The sequence below is a fragment of the Mesocricetus auratus genome, unplaced genomic scaffold (genome assembly GCF_017639785.1).
Source record: "Mesocricetus auratus isolate SY011 unplaced genomic scaffold, BCM_Maur_2.0 Super-Scaffold_6730, whole genome shotgun sequence".
Taxonomy (NCBI): domain Eukaryota; kingdom Metazoa; phylum Chordata; class Mammalia; order Rodentia; family Cricetidae; genus Mesocricetus; species Mesocricetus auratus.
The window spans coordinates 35,092,310-35,115,943 of NW_024429184.1; the positions used below are offsets into that span (position 1 = coordinate 35,092,310).

General features: G+C 40.0%; 1 protein-coding gene across 2 annotated transcripts in view; it reads right to left on the reverse strand.

Moving 5' to 3' along the window:
- Fbxl4 (F-box and leucine rich repeat protein 4) overlaps positions 1 to 23,634 on the reverse strand; it is a 71,193-nt gene that overhangs the window by 33,824 nt on the left and 13,735 nt on the right. For both annotated transcript variants that reach the window (XM_040740726.1, XM_040740727.1), the window contains 4 exons: positions 21,641 to 21,750; positions 20,365 to 20,946; positions 12,707 to 13,052; positions 5,609 to 5,853 (listed from right to left, as the gene is read on the reverse strand). In XM_040740726.1, the coding sequence (XP_040596660.1) occupies positions 5,609 to 5,853; positions 12,707 to 13,052; positions 20,365 to 20,876 (1,103 nt within the window). In that variant the 5' untranslated portion in view covers positions 20,877 to 20,946; positions 21,641 to 21,750. The remainder of the gene's footprint in view (positions 1 to 5,608; positions 5,854 to 12,706; positions 13,053 to 20,364; positions 20,947 to 21,640; positions 21,751 to 23,634) is intronic.

Below are 23,634 nucleotides of genomic sequence, written 5' to 3' on the forward strand. Positions count from 1 at the left end.
AACTTAATCTCCCCCAGCTAGTGTGTTGTTCTGCATTGTGAATTCCCATCTAGTATTGCTTGATATTAAGGGTTTTGTTTACTTTTTTTAGAACTTCCTTTTATAATTTTCCCCTTTTATTGAAAATAGATTCTTTCCTCATATACTATACCCTGATTATAGTTTCCCTTCCCTCTACTTCTCCAAGTTTTTCCCACCTTTCTTTCCATCCGGACCCACTCCCTTTCTGACTCTCATTAGAAAAGAACAGACTTCTAAGAGATAGCAACAAAAGATAATATAATGAGATAAAACAAAAACTATCACATCAAAGTTGGACAGGGAAGCCGGGCGTTGGTGGCGCACGCCTTTAATCCCAGCACTCAGAGGCAGGCCGATCTCTGTGAGTTCGAGACCAGCCTGGACTACCAAGCGAGTTCCAGGACAGCCTCCAAAGCCACAGAGAAACCCTGTCTCAAAAAAAAAAAAAAAAAAAAAAAAAACAAGTTGGACAGGGAAAATCAACAAAAGGAAAAGAGCCCAAGAAAAAGCATAAGAAGCAGAGACCCTCTCTTTCACACACTCAGAAACCCTATAGAAACACTAAACTGAAGCCATCACATATACTCAGAGGACCTGGTGCAGACCCCTGCAGGTCCTGTGCTGGCTGCTTCAGTCTCTGTGAGTTTGTGTGAGCTTTGTTCATGTTGATCTAGAGGGCCTTGTTTTCTTAGGGTCCTCCATTCATTCCTTCTAGCCCTTAGGCTCTTTTCACCTCCTCTTCCATGGGGTTCCCTGAGCTCAAAGGGGTGGGATTTGATGGAGACATCCCATCTGTGTGCTCCAAGGTCTCTCTCTTTAAGGGTTTTATGAGCTTGCATCCTGGCAATCCTGAATTAGGTCTGCTGCTATGAAAAAGGGGGTCTTTGGAAAGAAATATATTGCTTATTCTTACAAGATGAATTAATTCGTCTAGAGCAGTGGCTTTCAACCTTCCTAATGCTGTGACCCTTTAACAGTTCATGGTGTGATAAGCCTCCCAAACATAAAATTACTCTGTTACTACTTCATAAGTATAATTTTGCTACTGTCATGAATCATAATGTGAATATCTGATATAGCGGTTGAAACCCACGTTTGAGAACCACTGGTCTAGAGGAATACATATATAAGGAGTACTTTACTAAATAACTTGTACCCTAAAATAATTAACATCACATGAATATTTTAATGTGAGTTTAATCATGATAAAATAAAGGCACTGATGATTAAAATCAGTCTGATGCAAAGATAAGGAGACAATTAGATATAAATGTCCATGGTTTCTGCTTCTTAATATTATGATTTTTTAGTTGAGCCTACAAGTATTATAACAAAGCATACTTAAGATATTTTTGATTCCAAATAACTTGGAACATATTTAATATATATGGTCCAAAAATAAAGCCATTAGGCCCGAAACTTCTTAGTTATTCTGTATGCACACCAATGGTAGCTGTCCCAATTAGGGTTACTATTGTTGTGATGAACCACCATGATCAAAAGCAAGTTGAGGAGGAAAGGGCTTAATCAGCTTATACTTCCAAATCATAGTTTATCACTGAAGGAAGTCAGGGCAGGAACCTGGAAGCAGGAGCTGATGCAGAGGTGATGGAGGGGTGTTGGTTACTGGCTTACTCCTCATGGGTTGCTTAGCCTGCTTTCTTAAAGGACCCAGGACTACCAACCCATGGATGGGATCACCCATAATGGCCTGGGCCTTCTCCATCAACCACTAATTAAGAAAATGCCCTAGGCTTGCCTTCAGAATGATTTTATAGAGACATTTTCTCAGTTGAGTCTCTCTCCTCTCCAATGCTTCTAGTTTGTGCCAAGTGAACATAAAAATAGCCAGCACATAGAGATAGGAGAGAATCAAGTTTCAAAATTGTACTTACTAGAAGTCAACAAGATAAGAGAAAACCATTTACAATACAAGTAGGCCAAAGGTAAGTACACAAAGGGCTAACAATCTCCTTATGCTATAAAACTCACACTCTGTCAAGACAGTCATTGTGCTTTGCATGTTACATGGCCCTCATGGACACATGTGTGCGAATATTTGATCCCTAGCTGTTCTGGAAGATTGTAGAACCTTTAAGATATGGAGCTTCACTGGAGGGAGTGGGTCACTGGTCATGGGTTGGGGAGCAGGCGAATGTGGTTGATAGATCTGACTCCTCAGTGTAGATATACAGCCAGCTTTCTCCTCCTGCTACTATGCCCTCCCCATTTACTGCCACACCCTCCTCACCATGATGGGCCATAGCCCTCTAGAAGTATAGAACAAAATAACCCCCTCCCCCAAAGGGCATTTTATCCTAGCAACAAGAAAGCAAATAAGACAATTATTGAATCTAAAAAGCATTCAAAAATATTTCCTGACAAAATGAGTATAAATGACTTAAAAGAGACCTAGAGTCCAAGGATAAAATTCTACATAGAGGGAGGGGTATCAGAGACTTGGCATCTACTGAAAAACAGTCACTGCTAAAGTGGACCCTAGGCTTTTAAGTAGAATATTAAGTTTTAAAGCACAAACCAGCAGAGAGGCAAGTGAATACACCAGACCTTAGAGACAGGGTGGATAGCAAAGGGGAATTAGACAGAATTGATTTTACCAAGTAATGATATGCATGGGCAGTACTCGTAAATCTGGGGCTGAAAGTAGGTTTTAATAACTGATTAAATTGTCCTTTATTCCAACTTAACAAATTTCTCTGCTCTTTTCTGATGACTAAAAGTTCTTTAACATCTGCCCAGTTCTAACTGTCATAAATAAGACTTTTAGACCACAAACAACAGTACGCTTCTTCCCAAATACTCATCCGCAACATCACCAGTGGCCTCTACTGTAAAATGTGCTTTTTTCTTTGTAGTATTATATAAATAAACCTTCACGGTAATGCATATAAATAGAGCACCACTTATTCATTTTTGATTCATTAATAATCAAGCCATGCATATTTATTGTTTATTCTGAGAAGGCTGCCTCCAAGTCATAATGACTGTCAGCTCAGTCAAGTCGAGGAGGCAAAAGCAATCAGCAGACAAAGTCGCAGCATGTCCCTATCCCTACCTTTCTGTTTTTGTATTTAAACACATTTCTACATAGGAAAGGAAGGATAGCATAAAGGAAGGATAGTTTGACTGGGTGACATACTGCAATGGGATGTGGGTAACTTAAAATGGATATACATATTCTGTGGTCATGCAGACAGCCCCACCATAACAAATCTAGGTGAACTGAAAACCCGAAGCAGACTTTCTCAGTGCTGGTGAGAAAGCAGACTGGAGCTCTAACTGCAAACAAGACCCTAGCTACTGCCAGTCTAAATAGGCAGCACTGTTAAGACGTCCCCTCACAATTGATGCTTCTTTTCTTGATTATTCCAACTACAGTTTCGAAAACCTGTTTAATACAGTTTTTACAGAGCACTCACTGTTGTCACCATCACTCACATAATGGTGACAAACTCATCCCTCAGTTTCTCACCACCAGTTTTCCTTAATGTCTACAGTAACCAGCTGCCACCCCATCTTTTTGTTTTGTTATGGTTTGGTTTTTCAAGTCAGGGTTTCTTTGTGTAGCCCTGGCTATTCTGCAACTCACCCTGTGGACTTGGCTGGCCTTGAACTCAGAGATCTGTCTGCCTCTTTCTCCCAAGTTCAGTTATCAAAGGTATGCACCATCACCACTCAGCACCCTGTCATTTTTATGAAAGTATGCAAAGACTATGCTTACATGTTTATCTTCATATATCTTTTTCTTCATTTGTAGAAGGAAGGGCTATATCAGATGTTGCAAATATCCTTTTACATGGTCAACAATACCTGTTACCATGCCCTGACACATAGGGTGAAAACATTAAGGCATTACTTAAAATTGTTTTTATTACACTTATTTAACATGTCAATATGTCTGGGTGAATGCATTCCTTGGTGTCTATGAAAGTCAGAGGACAATTTGAGGACTCCATTTCCCCTTCTATCTTGTGGGTCCCAGAAATCCAATTCAAGTTTTCAGTTTAGGCAGCAAGAGCCCTTATCCACTAAGCCATCTTGCCCGGCCCTAAATTCCTAACTTTAAAAACAGAAAATTAATTTCTCCAGTGGAAATTCCTAAGGAGAGAGCTGGGCCTTCATAATGTAAACCAATGTCTACTGGCAGCACTTGTTCTGTCTCATAACTTGTCTTAAGTTTATGATCAACAGTGTATGCTGGGACAGCCATAGTTACTTTCAGTTCTCATCAGTCTCATTAGCCATGAGCAAAATTTGCAGATGGAGTGTTTGAGGCAGACAGAATAAGCACTTGACTAAGATCCTGCTGGAATCCAAGGACCCCTATACAGAGACTTGGCCTGCAAAGTACTTTGTAAGGGCAGTGGACAGGCTCAAACATGCCTCAGAAGCAAAGCCTCTCTGGTTTTCTCCTCCCCACTTGTCTCTTCCCCTTAGACTACGTCACAGACAGCAGTATTCCTCTTACCCAAGACAGTTAGAGAAATTTAACTTCATGATCCCACCTCACCATGAAACTTTCTTTTTTAATTTTCCTGGCCTTCCTGTCCACAGAGAGGCTCTCTGGTTGGCCCTAGCAGCACAGCCCCCAGATCCCAGCTACTTAGGGGGCTGAAGCAGGAAGACTCCAAGTCAGAGATCGTCTTGAACTACAAAGCAAGTTCAAAGCCACCTGGATAACTTCACAAGACCTTGTCTCAAAACAGGAAGTAAAATAGCAGCAACAAGATGAGCGGTGGGTACACACATCCGTGCAAGAGCAGTTGCTTGGCATGTGTGATGCCTTAGGTTCAGCCCCAGTGACAAGATAAAAGAACATTTAGTCATTTAAAACAACAGATAGTGTCTCCAAAGTTTCTACTCCATCTTTAACTTTATGAAAATGATGGGATCATGCGGCACATAATAAGAACAACCATCAAGGTTAAGAGAAAAGCACCTGTTTGTATCCTAGGAAAATTACTGTGGCATTACTAAATGAATATGCACTTCTGTAAGCTTTCAAATGTTTAACAGGTGACATTTAATAGTAAGGAAACTAAATGCTTAAATAGAAAGGAGCAGAAACACCTGGGCAGGTCTGCAAGTGCCGTCCTCTATTTAGCATGCAATTTCATTTTCAACATAATTAGCTTAAATGAGCTTCTAAATTTGGGTGATGTATTGCACATGTAATTAAGATTTAATTAAAAATGTTCTGTAATAAATTGTTTTCCATTTCTGACAAATCACATTAGAGAGGTAGATTTTGATTTGGAAATAGTTTTTTAAATGTGTTAATCATCTGTGCTGAAAATATGAGAAAAAAAAAGCAGTTCAGTTGAAAGTCACTTGAGATTTAAATAAGAACTAAAGAATACAGTTGGCCCTTACATCATTATGAAGTTTAGCAGAAGAGGACAGTTAGCACTCATTCATTTTTATAAGCATCAATATTCTAAATATGAACTCTTATTTCTTTTTGTTCTTATAAAATACACAAATACAGTTAAAAATTCTATTGTGAAAGCCCTTACATGCAAGCCTAGTCTCTTGATAAAAAGATTCAACAAGGTTTTGTAACTACCTGCTAAATCCTGACACGGAGATGGAACCCCTGTTGCCAGTCCAAGACAGGTTAAGCCACTGGACGAGAGCACAGCGAGCCTGTAGGAACTCCAGTGAAGTATCGTCTAGCTTTGCCCAGTATGGCTGCAGGTTGAGGTGGATGTACTGTAGAGGATCGCAGCAATGCTGGTGTAGAAGTCTGCAAGTCTGTGCTAATCTGCACAGGTCTGGTAGTGAAAGATGATTCAGAATCAGTTGAATGAGCTATATAAAACAGAAAGCCAAGATCATCAAGAGTGAAGGACACTATCACTTATTATAAACACAGAATGTGGTCTAAAAAAGAGCAGTGTCACAATTTCAAACAGTATCTTCACAAAATAGTTGAATCAACGTTCACTAAAGTATCCAAATAGAAACAAACTACACATACATTAGACTTTAAAAGCTGCTCAAATTCTCAACTCATGTTAACAACTCATTTTCATACTGTACAAAGCTATATACACTGGTAGTTGTTGAATAATGAACATTTTCATGAACAACATTTTCTACATACCAGATACTGGGGAAAACAAATGAAAAGCACTTTCACTCAGTTCTGGTGGAATCAGTGAGTAGGGTGTTTTAATAACACTGACAAAGATAGGCCCACAGTGTCACTGAAGAGCTACCAGGACCAGACTCAGGGGGGACGTACAATCCTGCCAGACAAGTACCACGTACAGGTGAGGGCCAAAGCGGGTGAAGGGAGTCTAGTGGTGAGAATGGGGTTGCAGAGAGCCTCACTTGGATTATTCCCGAAAGCAATGAGGACAGTAGAAAGGATTCAAACTACAGTGGCACAGTAAGCCTGTGAAAGATGGAGGAACCCGGGAGTACCCCCAGGAAACCGGAAGGGGATTCCCAGGAGCTAACACAGAATTCCACGAAAGGGAAAACAGAGGGATCCCACTGAAGGCAACTGGTAGCAATGATGCTGCCACACACATTATTAACTAAGTGAAAACAAAAGATAACTCTAATCACAATTACCTCTTTGAACTAGTCCAAGATTTGTTTTCCAGTTGAGGCTTTCTAAACTAGTTTTCAAAGAATAATGTCTTAGTGGTCTAAACTGAACTAAGAATCATAATGAGAAATTGCATATGTACTTAATGATAAAAAAATCTTTAAATGAGAGGTTAAGAACACAAAGTATCTACCTGAATTTTCTCTGTAAGTAATTATACCCTTTAACATAAATGATCTTCAACTCATCATGTAAATTCAATATTAATATTAGATCAGAATGTCACTATTCTGAGCCAAATATTCCAACATTCAGATGAATAACAATATAATCTTTAAAATAAGTTTCAAGATTATTTATAAAACAAGAGCAGTTGCTGATAACATATTGTATCTAATAAGGCTTGCTGTTTATTTTTAGCATTTGAACTAGGCTGTAAAAATGTCTTGAAAATGTTTGTATGTCTGCATACTTATTTATTAGAAAATGGAAATAAAAATTATTCATGTAAAAGCAGATATGATTCTTTCTTTGACCATTACTTAGTCTGTTTTCTAGACTTTCCTGGACCCATCTTATGTTGATCTATAAAATTCAGTTTTACCAAAACAAACAAAATATGGAATCATTAAGTTAGCAAGAATGCTCATCATTCTCCATGATGATGTAGATAATAGTTTTGATCACCTGTCTCTAAATACAAATCCCATTATTTCAGGTCAGCTTAAATCACCCCTTCTCCTGATAGTGCTTCTTAGCAATTTCTCATCCTCCGATCCTCAACCTGCTCACTGACTCTAAGTGCCCAATCTCCTCAAGTGAAAATTACCACTGAAGAATCCCTATCATAACCAAACACTTTAACAAGTTTCCATCATTCAGATAACCCTGATGACATATACAAACAAAAATATGAAGGTAAAACATTAGAAAAGCCAAACACAGAAGAAATGTAGAAAATGAGGTAACCCCCCAACACCACCACCACACACACACCAGAGAAAAGCACTACTAACAGTTTTTCCTGATCTCTTCCAGATAAATGAACTTGTGTTCTTGGGTATATACTAAAAGAATGAGACGATATTTGCTGTTTAGCATCTTGCTTTTCTTATTCAGTGACATACCCTGTAGATCTTACAAATAGATTCACCTTATCTGTACAAATAGATTCACCTTATTCCATTTCACACACATGACACAATAACAATAAAATAGCTGTTTATTGATGTATTTCCTGCTGTTTTCTTATTGCAAATAATACTGCAATATCATTGTGTGTATGCATTATGTATGCATGTTCATCTTGGCAAACTGGCAATGTATCTTTAGAGTAAGTTACACAAATTTAAAAGTTGCTCTTCTGAATGTTAATACCAACTTATATATTCATAGTGTACACAAGTATCCATTCGCCTACATACTTGACAATACTAGTATTAAAATGCTACCATTCTGAAAGGCACAAAAGCAAGGAACACACTCAACTGTCTTTATTCTTTCAGCCCTCTTCCTCATCCTCCGCCACCTCCTCTTCATATTCCTCTTTCTTTTGACTACTGTTGTTAGTTACAGAAATTTAGTCCCAAATGTTTTCTTGGCTTTCCTCTTGGTCTACTCACGGACTCAACTATTTCTATACCTAATCATCACCTCTCTCACTTCATTAAACTTCAATGTGAACCAAGTTTTCTTCTACAGTTTAAGTGTATATGTTAGAATGAATTTTCCAGAATTTTCTTCATTATTTTCGTTTTTCTCAGGTGAGCTTTTCAAATAAAACAATCTGTTTATAGTTCAATTGGGACTTCATTAAATACATTATAGCTTTAAGAAAGGCTGACACTTTGTGGGATCCATGTGAATATGGGATATACACGCATGACACTTTTGTCTTATTGCATCTTTCTACTCAGGAGCATGCTATGACTTAACATTTGATAATCTTTTCCTGTCCAGGAGTTTCTAAAGCTATGGATATTTATATTTAACTGTCAACTTACTTTTATTTCCTAGTTCTCCTCAATATTCTAATATATAATCATTTTGTCTGCAAATAATTTTATGCCTACTTTTCAAAGATTATACCTTTTATATGTCACATGTCTACAGCATTAACTAGAACTTTGAGAATGGTATTAAGCAATGCTGTTTTTAGATTCAAATGAATTCAGGTCACTTAAATATGAGCCATGAAGGTGAGACACATATGTAGTTTCAAAACTTTAATAAACATTATTTTTTAAAGACACAGTCATTCTGCAGGCCTGGCTAGCCTGGAACTCACTTTGTAGACATCTCAATTCAGCTACGTTTTTCAAGTGTCTCAAGTGGCTACCATCTAGGACCTGGTATTGCTAGTGTTTCATAACTATATATTAGTTAATTAGCAAATAACAAAGTACTTACTAAAAAACCTGTAAAAATACAGATACCTCCCCAGTTTTTAGCTTGCCAGCTAGTTTTGTTACCTACCAGAGTAGACCCTGAGTCTTTTTTTTTTTCTTTTGACAGTACTATGGTATAATCATTTTGACTCTCTAATATAAAAATATGTTTAAGTATCAGGGATACATCCTTGAAAATCTTTGTATTACTTTAAAATAATTCTTTCTGGCATTATTTTATTTATGTAGAAATAAATATTAAGAGAAATGGTTTGAAATTGTCTATTGCTTAGTCTTACATAGGAATTTACCAGTTCACAAAAAATTAATTTTTCTTTATTAAATGTAAGTTTAATAGGGATAAACTGTTAAGTGTTTAAAGGAAAATATGAATTACCTGACCTTGGCAACTTAACTACCTTAAAACTTACAAAATTAATAATGTATTTTTTAACAAAAATATTCAAATTTATTTACATAGGTTTCTTTTTTTTCTTTCTTTCTTTCCTTTTCTGAGACAGGGTCTCACCATGCAGCACGAGCCAGCCTAGAACTCACAGAGATCCACTGCCTCTGTCTCCTGAGTGCTGGGATTACTGTATGCATCACTATGCTCGCTACATAGAACCTTTAAACAATTAGTTCAGAAAGACACTCTGAACCAGAAGATGAACAGCTCATTTCTTCCAGAGGAGTCATTACTTAAATATCCACTAGCATCTTGTGGCATAATCCAAAACAAAACCTCCATACTAAAATGTATATACTCTGTGAAGACATATAGTGTTAATATAATCACATTCTGATACTTCATATGACCTTGTGAGAAAATATCAAAATATAAAAAGGATGAAAAGCCACCAAAGCTTTTACACTAACATGGAAAGAAGCTCTTCTGGAGTCTGATTAAATAAAAGATGACAGATTTTGGACCAAATAGAGACAGCTCTTAATCATTACTAGTACAGTATCTAATGTCTATCAAACTGTGTTCCTAAGGACATCTTAGCATGAAGCACTTTTAGAGGAATAGAGGATGTGATGTGTTCAAAAGGATCCCGAACACAGTTGATCTACCTGTTCTTGAACCTCAATCTAGTCCCAGACTGTTCAGCCTATTTTATGACTCTGATTCTTTACATGAAACTCTTTTCATCACGCCTATTCAGAGCCCCCTTCAAGAATACAGGTTGTGTGTCCTGGCTTCTTCCTTAGACTATGTTGTATCATGTATGAGAAACTCTCTACAGGCTCTTACATTTCACCATATAAAGAAGTTAAAATTTCAAAATCCATTCCACAGAGACCTCCTACTCTACTGAAGCCCCCATTACTTCCTTTCACTGGGCAATTTCTGGAATATTAGCTATTACTCTACATCCTTCTCTCCCATTCAAAAAGTTATACAGAAAGCATAGAGCATGAAATTATAATCATGTATCTTCTCTAGATTTTTAGCGAATTATTGACTAATTCTAAATTTCCTATGGCCCCATCCCAACCATTTTTACTAAGCATTGGAGAAACACTGCACCCTGAAGACCACTGGCTGGATGGAAACAATGCAAAGCTCCTGATAAAGTCTGAGGATGCTCTTTGGTGCAGGAGAGTAGACAGTTCTGCAACACCAGAGTGACCATACAGCTGCTGCTTATGTGAATGCAGTGTGCCCTACACTTTCATTGTCAGATCTAATGTTGCAGGCATGCAGAAATGCTGCTGTTGTCAGCAGGCTACAGCTGTCCTTCTCATCTCTGAACACTCACTCTCTCTGCTTCCATCACTCCTTTCAATGCCATAAGCTAGATATTTTATCAGGTTTGGGGAAAAAACTCAAAATCATTTAAAATATATTAAATCTAAATTCCCATCTTAATAGTTTTTGGAAGCAGATAAAAATGAGAAGTGACTCACTTTCTAGAGGCAAACTATTGTCAACCAGATCTCAGTGCTCCCAAGGAACGGCATTATTACCATCTTATGCCCCTCTCTCCCAACTCAATCTCCCCTGGGAGCCTCCTTCTGCCCTCTTCAGGGTCGATGATCTTGGATAATCTGTGATTTCCAGTCCAGAAAAGCCTGGTGAAACCTTGGGTCTGTGCCTACAGACTGGTACTTCAGACCCTTAAATTCTATACTCAACAACTTTACCAATGTACCACAGCATCTGAATTGGAAACTGTTCAACAAATGTAGTTGCTATGACTCTTTCGCATTCAAGAGGCTGCCTAATCATTCCGTGCAAGTTTAGCTACTTGTGTCAGTACAATGAAAAGTAAAATACCCATCTACTTACAAGAATGATATTTAGATGGGTGATTTGGATCTAAAATCTTCATTTTAAAAAAGGATCATATTGTATTTTAAATACACACAGTTTTCAAAAGAAGACATAATGCCTGGTCCACCTGACCCCAGGGCATTCGAAACAGGTGGGGAGAGATTCTGGCATCACACAGCTACAGAATGCTCCCAGCATTTGATGTCTGGAGCTAGGAAGGATAATTAGGCATGGAAAGACTCCCAAAGAGACACCCTGAAAAGATTTCAAACTAGATATCAAATGGTTTTTCTAATAAAAAAAAGGAACAGTGGGCCAGGCTAGACCAAAGTTTATAGTAAGAATATAGTGTGGAGCTGGTAAAGAAGATGACCCTCATGGAAGCTGTGACTATTAAGTGGGATAAGCATTCACCTACTAATCTTCAATCTAATAGGTATGAAGTCAGGCACACACTACTATATTACACAATTAAGAAAAGTGAATATGAAGTGAGGTAACCCAAAACCAGAAAGACAAATTAGTATGTACTCACTCATATGTGGATACCAGACACAAAGCAAAAGATACCCAGCCTACAATCCATAACCCCAGAGAAGCTTGCACCCTCTTCCAGAAACAGATGGAAGCAGTTGCAGAAATCCACAACTAACCAATGGGCCAAGCTCCTGGAGTACAATCGAAGTAAGGGAGGAACGAAAATATGAACAAAGGAGTCAAGACCATAATGGGAAAACTCACAGAATCAGTTGACCCGAGCTAGTGAGAGATCACTGACTCAGGTCTGACAAATGGGGAACCTGCATAAGACCAAACTAGACTTCCTTAATATAGGTAACAATGGTGTGACTGGGACAATATATGAGGTCACTGGCAGTGGGTCCAAGACCTAGCACTAATGTACAAACTGACTTAGTGGAGCCCATTCTATGTGGAAAGATACCATGCCCAACCTAGACACAGGGGTGTGGGGGTGGAGAGGTGCCTTGGTCCTCCTCAGCCAGATGATGCAACACTTAGTAGACTTCCTATGGGAGGCATGATCCTCTCCGTGGAGCTGATGAAGGAGGGGGAAGTGGAGGGAGTGAGAGGATAGGAGGGAGGGGGAACTGGGATTGGAATATAAAAAGTAAATTAATAAAAAAAAGAAAAGTGAATGTGGTTTATTATTGGTATATGTACTGGGTACTTACTAAGTACTGATGGAACAATACACATTTAATAGTTTACCCAGAATCTCTGAAGTCAATCCAAAACAAGACTAAAATTATTTAAAATAAGTTTCTTTAGTTGCTTCCAATTTGCAAATCTCCAACACATCAGATTTTTTGTGTCTCACCAATGCTGCTATTCCTCTGAAACTTAGCAAAGCAAACAGTAGTTCAGCATTAAAACTATGTAGTGCTATATCCAATACTGCAACTACTTTTGGCTTACCTCATATGGTAGTTTATCAAAATACCCATTATTTGGCCCATCCCAGAGGGTAGCACTGCTAAACTTTTTGTTAAGACCATCCATTCCACAGCTGTCCTTCTCTTCATAGTCATCACCTTCTAGATCATTCATGTCAACCAGTGAAGTCTTGAGAGAGAGCAGTGGCTTGTCCTTCATACCATGTAGCACAACTGCATCTAATTCAGTGTAATAATCCAGAAGAGAACTATTTACTTCCAGTCGTATAAGATTTGTGGGGAAATTTATCTGCTTAATACAAGGTTTAAACTGGCGAGCCTGGGAAGCATTCACCTTCGTAGGTCTCTCTGACCAAAGAATCTCCCATCTGCCAAAGAAAGAAACATCCCTGCAGTTTAGAATAAGATCGACAGGTACTGTTAGGGTACAATCCCCCACCCAACTAGGATAGTGTGAAATAAAAGAAACAAATTAGGTGAACAGAATCAAACTTTAGAGTCACCTCAAGAATTTATTTTTAAAAACTAAAAAAACTAAACGTTAGATACCTCCACTTAAAATATTTTTACGAGTCCTCCAAAATATCTTTGTATTTTCCCAAGATTTCACCTTGGTTAAAGACTAGAATCAATGGTTAAGGGTATCTGAAAAATCAAATTCAGTTTTACAGTGAAGGCTGGCCAGCATTCTCATTAAGGTAAGGAGCGGGTGTAGTGAACATGGGTGTCACTAGTTTCTACTCTCTTATGGGGGACTAGCTGGTCCAACTCTTTAAAAAGCAAGGCACCGGTATCAAACATAAGACAGCAAAAGGCTTATTAAAAACTGCACGTGAGGTCAGCCCTTCGTTTTTAGTCTCTGATGATCTTAATGTCCTCAGTTGGGAGCAGGTGAAGGGAGACCTAGGTCAAGTACCATAGCAATTGCTACCTTTTCTGTGTGGCGTCTTGTCAAGGACAAGCTTCTTAGTGATAACATGGACGTGAAAGAGCAGGTCGTGAAAGCTAAAGATGCCTTCGAGAAGGCTCAGGACCAAGAGTCTGTTAGGTCACTTCAGCTTCTAATGTTTCTTCCTCTGAGTCCTCTCCCCCCTCTTCAGGGGATGAGAATGAGGAATGCGAAGAACTTCAACTCAAGAAGGGTGTCCTCAAATTAAAGCATAAGCTTAAAAAATGCTCACTTGAGCCACGTCCCCCTGCCTGAAATCCCGAACATTCTAGCTCTCTGTCTTCCTTCAGCTCCTCCTGAAGAGAAGAGGGGAGGAGTGATGATGTTCTCAGTCATACTGACAGTTAATCCCCAAGGCCAGAGTCAGAGAGAGCATACCTGTCTTAACTTTAAGGTTATAGAACAGCTGGAGGAGGCGGTTATGGCATACGGACCTCATGTCCCTTTTACTCTGGCCATTTTTGAATCCTTTGCAGTCTTAAATTACACCCCCAATGACTGGTAGCAATTATGTTGAACTACGCTGTCAGGGGGAGATTACTTGATTTGGAGGGGTGAATACCAAGAACTATGTAACCAAACAATGCAGCGCAACACAGCTGTCAGTTTCCCCAGTAGGAATATAGAAATGCTTACTGGCACCAGAGCCTATGCAGCTCTAGGCCAGCAAATTCTTGACGAACCACCTATATATGCGCAGATCTCAGCAGTTGCTTCAGTAAGACATGGAAAGTCTTACCTAATAAGGTTGCAAAAGACCAACTTTCTAAGGTCCTACAGGGACCATCTGCACCCTACTCTGAGTTTGTGGATCGGCTCCTACAACTTTCAGGGCATATATCTGGGGATGCTGATAATGCCATGCCTATAGTAAAACAATTAGCTTTCCAAAAATGCCAACAAGTACTACAAGGAGGCTTTATGGCCTCACAAAACCAGAACCCTCAATGATTATATTTGCATATAGAGATATAGACAGATACCCCATTATGGGACAAGTTATCACTTTTGCTATGCAGGGAAATAGGAAGGTCAGTGGGGGACCAGACCTAATACATGCTTTGGACGTGGGGAAATGGACCACTTTAAGAAAAATTGTCCTGCTAAGGACTCTGTTGCACCCCCTCACCTAGGGCCAGGTCTTTGCCCTCACTATAAAAAAGGACATCATTGGGGCAATAATTATCTATCAAAGACTGATGTACAGGGTAACTCTCTGCCAACTCTAGGAAACAGGAGTCGGGGTCTGCTCTGGGCCCCTCACTCCCAGGTATACGCAGCCTTGGATACACCTGTTCCCCACCTTATTCAGCTCCTACCCCAGAGGAACCCCTTTGTATCCAGGACCATGTCAGAGTTACCCCAGAAAGCACAGGACTGGACCTCTGCTCAACCACCAGAGCAATATTGACTCCTCAGATGGGACCCCAAGCTTTGGGCATGGGAGTCAAAGGCCCTTTACCACTGGGCTCAATTGGATTGATTTTAGGAAGGAGTAGATTGATGAAGATACCGAAGGAGAGATCAAAATTATGGTGGAAGCTGGCAAGGGAGTCACTGCCAAGGAGCTAGAACTGCTCAGTTAGCTCTACCCCCTAAAATTACAACTAATAACCCCTTCTTTAAGCCTGTAAGAGAAGTGGGGGTTTGGATCTATGGGACCTATGGCATGCTGGGTGTCCATTTTGGAGTCCAGACTCTTAATGTTCATGATTACTGATGGAGACCTTTCAGGGACTCCTAGACATGGGTAAAGATACATCTGTCATTTCCCTCAACCACTGGCCCAAGGCTTGGTCCCTGCAAGAGGGACACTCTGGTATATTTCAGCCCTTCATTTTGCCTCGCATTCTGATCATCTTTGGAGCAGAGATATCCTAAAAGCCATGGGGGCCATAATGACTGACCACACCTCCTGTACAGTATATGCTTAGGGAGCAAGGCTATTGCCCAAGCAAAGGGACTGGAAAGAATTTGCAGGGCGATCCCCTGCCCATGTCGGATAAACCCCTCGTACAAAAATCTCCTTGAGACTGGAGAGGGTTGGAACATTTTTAAAGGGGGGCCATTGTTCCACAGCCTCACATACCTCCAATTCCTATCACCTGGAAAAATGATGAACCCGTTTGGGTAGAACAATGGCCCCTATCTGAAGTAAAGTCGGAGGCTGCTCTTGCTCTAGTTCAGGAACAGCTCAATACTGGCCATATTGTCCCTGCTACCTCTCCCTGGAATACTCCCATATTTGTTATTTAGAAAAAAATCGGATAAATGGAGGCTATTATAAGACCTGAGAGAGGTTAATAACACCATGATGCTCATGGGTGCCACTCTGCCAGGGTTGCCAATCCCTGTGGCCATCCCAAAAAACTATCTATACCGATAGTCAATACGTTGCTCATATTATTCAACCCTTGGAGACAGCTGCCTATGCTGCTCCTGTCTCCAGGGTGCAAGAGAGTTTATTACAGATACAGGGCATTGGAGCGAACCTGTATTTGTGGAACATCTTGAGGCCCACACCTCTTTGTTAGGAACCCTCAGTGAAGGAAATTGCACAACCGGCAGGTATACTCAAATCATTATGGTTTAATAAGAGCTCACTAGAGCCCTATCCTTACATAAGTACTTTCATACTGGAATAACTAAAGAACAAGCTGTCCAAATAGTTAAGGATTGCCCTCTTTGTGTAGAATTTCTTCCTGTGCCTTACTTGGGAGTTAATCCCAAGGACTTTTGCCCAATCACTTGGCAGATGGATGTGAAGCATGTGCCACCTTTGGTAAATTACAATTTGCCCATGTTCCGTAGATACTTTTTCCTTTCTCTTTGTTATATTCAACATCACTCCCTCAGGAGAAGTGCTTAATTGTTCCCTCCAGGAATGCTGCTTGAGAAGCTGCTGGAATGGTGAAATGCCAGCCTTGGTGGTCCCTGTTCCTGGTATCATGCCTACGCCAGTGGAACACTCAGGAGAGAACCAGCTCATCCTTACATGACAAGAGAGATTTTGACATCACGGCGGCCATTGTGGCTGCTATTGCAGCCGCCCATGGCAGCTATATTTTTTCTCCCATTCAGTTGCTGCAGCAGGCACACTGAATAAACTCTTAGGGGAGGTTGCCTCTGCCTTAAGTTCCCAAAGTAGTATCATTTCTCTAGTACATTTGGGCTCTTTAAACCTTAATCAGCAAATTTCTCTCTTAATTTTCCCAAATTAAGATTTTTTGAGACCAGGGTGCCTCCCCTTTTGGGAGACTCCCTCTTAAAGGGAATGCAGCTGACAGGTCGATTAATTAAGGAAGGAGTGGATCACTAGTTCTCAGAATTACGGCCCTGGGCAGCACAGCTTTAGCCTTAGTCTGCCCTTGCCACATGGGAAGGTGGCAAGCCCAGCACCATTTTCAAACAAAGCAAATCATGCTTTCCTTGGCAGCAGATAACCCTGGCTGAGCCCACAAGACAAATGATCAATCAATGATGGGTAAGACTTGGGGGGACATCTGTTAACCTAAGACAGAGGGTCTGCAGGGCCTGGGCAGGCTTTCCAGTGAAGAGTAAGGTAGATGTTGACATCCCGGACAACCTAAGACAGATGCTCAGTTTTGTTTATATATAAAAGGTACATCTGTTGGGCCCTTCCCCCATAGGGATCTGCTGACCAACTTGTGAGTAGGAGCTTATCTAGCAAATACATCTTGTTTCCCTCCTTCTGATGAGGTCTGAATACAAGTTCCTGTTATCTGCTCATCCTTATTGCCAGAGGGGCCTGGAAACATGAAGTTCTGATCTTGGTAGTTTTCTACCATGCCTGCTCACTGGTATATAAGGCTTCCCTCCTTTTTAATAAATAGCATTCCCCTTGCTGTCTTGTCTTTATTTAAAACCTCAAGCCCCTCGCCTGAATTCATGAGAAGTGTTGTAGCGCTGGTGCTAAATTTGGGACCTTCATCTGCCCACCCTGTTCACAAAACTATCATGTGCTATTGAGTGGCAAAAGCCCAGTGTTTGCGGTCTCTCCAGCCCATGCCCACACAGAATTGTACCTGAGCTTCCCCACTCTTTGCTACTATCGCCCAGACCACTTCCACAGAAAATAGCTGTAGAGGAGTAGGAATCTTCCTGTAGCTTCTGGAAAGCTACAGAAAACCCTGTTAAGAACTTCGATCATTCTTCCCAGTTTTACAGCCACCAATAGCTTGGGCTTTTCTCACTTCTTCAAACACTGATCTCACACCATCAAAGGTGATATTGTTCTCCACTTTTCTTAGCCCTGCTTCCCAGAGCCCTACATACACTAGATTTTCCCCCTGGCCAATACATGTCCCCTAAAATGTCACAGTCCTCTTCGAGGACAGCCTACTAGCTCAGAACAAAAGCCATCTTTGTGTGGCTCTCTAGTTTGTTCCCAGAAGAGAAAGGATGTTCAATGAATGTTTCTCATTGTCTAAGTAAAGTCACCAAAATAGTAACAGTCACTGAATCTGAGCAGAAGAACTATAGGTAACTTTTCATTTTGTTTTTAGACAATGAAGCATCTATTAAACTCACAATCAGTAAAACTTAAAGAGGACTCCTTAAGATAAGTATGGAGGCTCATGTCTGTAAGCTCAGCACTTGGAAGATATAAGGAGGAGGATGCTGTGAGTTCCAGGCCAGCCTGATCCTGTCTCCAAAACCAAAACAAAACAAAATTTCTTATACTACAGGAATACATATTGATCTGACTCCTTTTCTCTTAAAATTTATTCAAATTTTGTGAGGGATAAAGCTAAAAATCAGTAAAGCAAATCAGAGGCATCTACAAACTTAAGTTTTAGAAGTACACAATCAAATCGGTTATGCAGCAATGTTTGGGATCAGAGAAAAGGCTATGCATGTTTCATAGATCTCAAATCTATTCACATTTTTTAAAATGCATGTAACTTTATAAGAAAGCCTAAGAAGATTATAAATAATTCTCATATAAGAAAAGATCTTGTCCAAATTCCTGCTTGTTTCTTTTTTTTTCCCAGCAAACAGTCTATATATAAAGGATGATAGTCTTGTGCTTTCATTAACAACACTGTACACAACAAATTATCAAAGCAGTAGTTGAGCTGACCTCTGTATTTGTTTCCTGGCTAGATGGAAACACAATCCTTAGAACTGGGAATAGAGATACAAGCCAGCATTGTGTCTTGGGAGCTACTCTCTGCTCCACTTCTCCTACTAGCATCTGGGGTCCCACAGTTCTTTGGTAAGGTCATCTACAAACCACTGTCAGCTAGAATAAGCTCATGGGGCAAAAGTTTTTGTTCTACATATCCTCAATACTCAGAATAACACAGAACATGACAGACACTATGATCAATGAATGAGTAACCTAAGATTGATGTAAAAATCTAAAATCTGAAAGATCAACAAGTAACAGAAGAATAGATCAATAAAAATGATCAGATAATGCAAGGAAAAAGGTTATATAAATGGTTCTTAGAGATAGGAAAAGAGACAATGAAAGAATTTTAATAAAGAATATAAAACATAACATTTCTACATAATAAACTACAAAAGTATGAAACTTACTAACACCATGCATCTTTTGGCAAAGCTTGTCCACATTTACATTTCTTGTGGAAATATAAGCAGGTACAGACACTTTAGAGGAAAATTTGGCTCTAGGCATCAAAATTACATGTACCTCCTTGGCCAAGCAATTCTTCTGAGACTCTTAGCCCACACAGACTTACAGGAGAGCGAAGTGGTGTGGTGACTGTTCTCTACACTAATGTTTATAATAGCAGAAGACTGGCAAGAGCTAAGCGCCTATCAGTTAAGGAGCAGTTAAAAAGCAGGACACACAGGTGGGACGCACTGCATGCAGCTACAGGAAAGAAACAAAGGAGCATTCTGCTTCATGGCTACTGCTCAGTAGTGAAGCAAATCAGATATTTAATGACCTAAATAGTAATGCTATTGAATAAATAAAGAAAAATACAACATATATTTGATTCCCTTACATCTGCTCAGAGAAAAGAAGTGATACAAAGAAAACTTCACAAGTGGTTTCTTTAGGGAAAGAGCGGACTGAAGGCACATGGAGAGCACATGTATGAATGACTACAGTGTGTACCGTTAGACAGCTGGTCTATGTGAGTATATTACCTCTACAAGGAACTGTACAGAAACGGAGTCATGGGGGCTGCTCTGTAGGCTAATGATATAAACAGACTTGCAGGGGAACACAGGAATCCTTAACACTTAGCATTTACTGTTAAATGAATGTGCTGACTATGAAATCATTCACCTGACATCGAGGAAAATCTCCCAAAGAGCCCCTCTATGGCCTCACTCTATAGGCCTACCTTGAGTTGTACTTAGAAGTATTTAAAAGCAATTAACATGATGAAAATAAGTTTAGAAGTCCTTATACTACTGACATTGCAGATTACACCCAGTCTCCATTACCTTAAACTGTGCCTTTTCAGTAAATTCTGTGATAAGCAAATAACACAGTCTATGATTATAGTGGTGGCGTTTTAGGCAGAAAACATGCATTAAATTCTCATGTGAGTGACCTCTCTTCTTTATCTGAACCTTAAGAAAATAAATTTCAAAACCATAGGTGTTTAAGTGACTTAAGAGGATGCTGCCAAAAGGATAAAATAAAAAACAACCACCTCCCGTACTGACACAACCCAACCTTCCATCCACAGGACACGCGTCATTAACAATGAGAAAATCAGTCTCACCTTACTTCAGCTGGGGGGTTTGGGGAGTAGGGATTTGCTGAGCAAGCCAGAATCCTGATGACTGCTCCAGGATGGTAGGTCTCCAGCACGTGAACGGCTGTAGGATATACCTGTTGCTCAAAGGTAAGTTCCACATAGTCCTGGCTCTGAAAACTGGATGGTGTTCTTCTGAATGGCAAGGAGGCACTAGGACACTGATCCCACCATGTTCCGTAAGTTCGAAATACAGCTGTCTGAGTAAAGTCACCAGAACTTGGGAAGACATTTGGTATACCTGCCAGATTCCACATGGTATACGACATGCTATTCTCACTGCCATAATGGGAACTGAAATCCACCACTTCTTTGGCGTACTGGACCACCTCTGCATTGTGAGGTGAAGTCCGGCTGTTGGATACTATAGTCCTATGGCTGTTCATCATATCTCCTCTCGTAGCTGTCCTGGCTCGGCGCCGAAGGCACATATAATAAAACATGGTCAGAACTGTTAACATGGGAAAGACTGGTGACATCTAGTCGTGAATTATGAAGCTTCGAAAGGTCAGATGTCCTCAGTGAGAGGCATGAACTCTGAAGGATGGTCTACAAAATGAATGACTTGGTGAAGTAAAATAATTTAAATAAGAAAAAATGCATGGATACAGCAACAAAGAGGCTTTTTACCCATTATCAGTTCCCAAAATGAAATTTAAAAACCCAAGTTTTTAACTATAAATATGATCTCTGGTATAAACAATTTATCAAACATATCTTATAAGAAACTTACATACATAACTTCATGCTAAAGGAGGGAATAAACTGCTAAAATAAGGCAATAGAACACATATGAATCCCAAAGCCATATTTTATATAAAATAGTCAGCCTCAGGAAACACCAAATCCTTGAACTTTTAAAATTAAAGTTATTTAACATGTGTGGTAAACTATTAAAATACTTCTTTTACCTCAAACCATCTTGGGCCCTGACATACTTGAACATTTTAACAAGCAATCCCCTATTGTCAGGCACAGCGAGCACTTTTACCTGCTAAGCCAACCTCCTGGTCCTATGGTGCCTGTTTTTAATTCTTCTCTCCCAAACATGCTATGTGGAGACTCTACATTGCGGGAATACAGTTTTTTGAGATGACAGTTAATTCAGACCAACTAAGTTAGCTGCAATACATATCCAGACCAGTAGACAGTATTTAATTTCTACCCACAGCGCTGTTTGTTAGGGCAATTCTCAGCTGCCTAGCATCTGACTTGCTGCCAGCTACTCTTCGGAATCACTCACCCTAGCTAGAATGGTCATGGAGCACACACAGGAAGTGCAGGCGCTGGCACCCATCCACGTGTCTGACACACACATGCTGCTTTCCGGTACAGATGCGGAAACAAGACAGCCTGAAACAGAGTTAAATGAACACTTTTACTACTGAGTTAGGAATTATTCCAAGAGAAGTACACTTAACAAAATTTTGACATGTTGATAGAAAAGTGAGGTGGGGGAGGGGAGCATAAAATAATTAAAAAAATAAAATCTTCCAACTAGGCTATATTTCTCAGAATTAGTGGACAATCCTCAATTAATAATCTTTTTAAATGTGTTTATTAGAATTTGAAAAAAGTGTAACAAACGATACCATACTGGAGGTTTTAAACCATGGTTTTGTTTCAAACTATGCCTGAAGAAATATCTTAGGAAAGCCAAATAGAATTTATAAATTTCTAGACTAATTTGTAACTTCAACAGTCAAGAAGACCAAGAGGCCACACTTGTTTCAAGCCATCTCTATTCACTTGCAACACATCCTCGCTGAGGAGGCAATGGCCTGTCAATAGGAACAAGGAATCTAATACTTGCTCCATACTGTAAAGTCCTGGCTCCAGCTTCCTCTAAGTAGAACTAAATAGAAGGAGAATACACTAACTCCCCCCACCTTTTTTTTTTCAGTATAGCAGTCCTCTAGCTTCCAAAACTTGAAAACTAGCACTAAGATCACAAAATATGACATGTACCAATTCATTCAACCTTACAGTAACTCTTTCTGATATGCAAGACACAATCTGCACTTCTTTTCTAACCTAGATAATCCAGTTTTTTGTTTTTTGTTTTTTGAGATAGGGTTTCTCTGTGTATTTCCTGGCTGTCCTGGTACTTGTTCTGCAGATCAGGCTGGCCTCAAACTCACAGAGATCCACCTACCTCTGCCTCCCACGAGCTAGGATTAAAGGTGTGTGTCACACCACCCTGCAGAAAACCCACTTCTAACCCTTATATTTTACTGCATGTCTCAATACTTGCTTCTTTCCACCCACGAGGCCTGGTGGTAGCAAGCTTACTCTCTGGCACCAAACAGTCCTGCATTTTTCTCAGAATACTTTAGCAGGGTTTATATTTAGGAATACTTTTTTTTTGTAGTCAGACAATGATCTCTATTTATTTCCTTCTTTTAACTAATTAGATTTTTCATTTGTTTTTCACCCTGACTGCAGGTTTTCCTCCTTCTTCCTCCCATCTCCTCCCCCACCTCCCCTCTGCACCCCCATCCACCCCTCCTCCACCTCTGCAGGCCTCCCAAGGGTATCAACAAAGCATGGCATATCAAGCTGAGGTAGGACTAAGCTCCTCTCCTTGTATTAAGGCTGCGTGAGGCAACCCAGCAGGTCTTCATCTCTTAGTGTGGGGCTTGCTGCATACTGTGTATTTCAGCATGATGGAAAGGTAATGTGAAACAAAACCAAAGAACAAAAACTAATCTGAAAATACACTGCCTCTCAAAACCATCCTAGTCCACACACACTGAGATGCAACATGAAATGCTAACTCGTGCAGTCATGAAGGGCTAGGCTACACTTGAAGCAAGCTTAGCAAAGGCAGTTGTGAGAAACAGAAAGTCCAGAGCAGAGAATGGAATGGGGCTAACCAGACTCACAGACTATCAGAACATATGAACAAGAGAGAACATTACTAATGTCTACCAACGCAAGTCATGCTTGGAAGGACCTTCACGAAGCCCCAGTTCAGGAGGAATCCTGTCCATGGAACCAGGGATAAAATTCCGCTCACTTTTCAGAAGTCCATAGGCACAGCCTTAACTCAATCAGATACATGACATGCACAGGGCCTGAATTTGCACCACACCACCTCCACAGTTTGGAATTCCATCCAACAGAGTGAAAAAAAAAACTAGTTCCAAACTGGGGACATTTTTTTTTTGGACATGGAAGGCATAAATATGAAGACTCTTTGTAAGGTGGTTTTCACACTGGAAAAAACTGAACCCT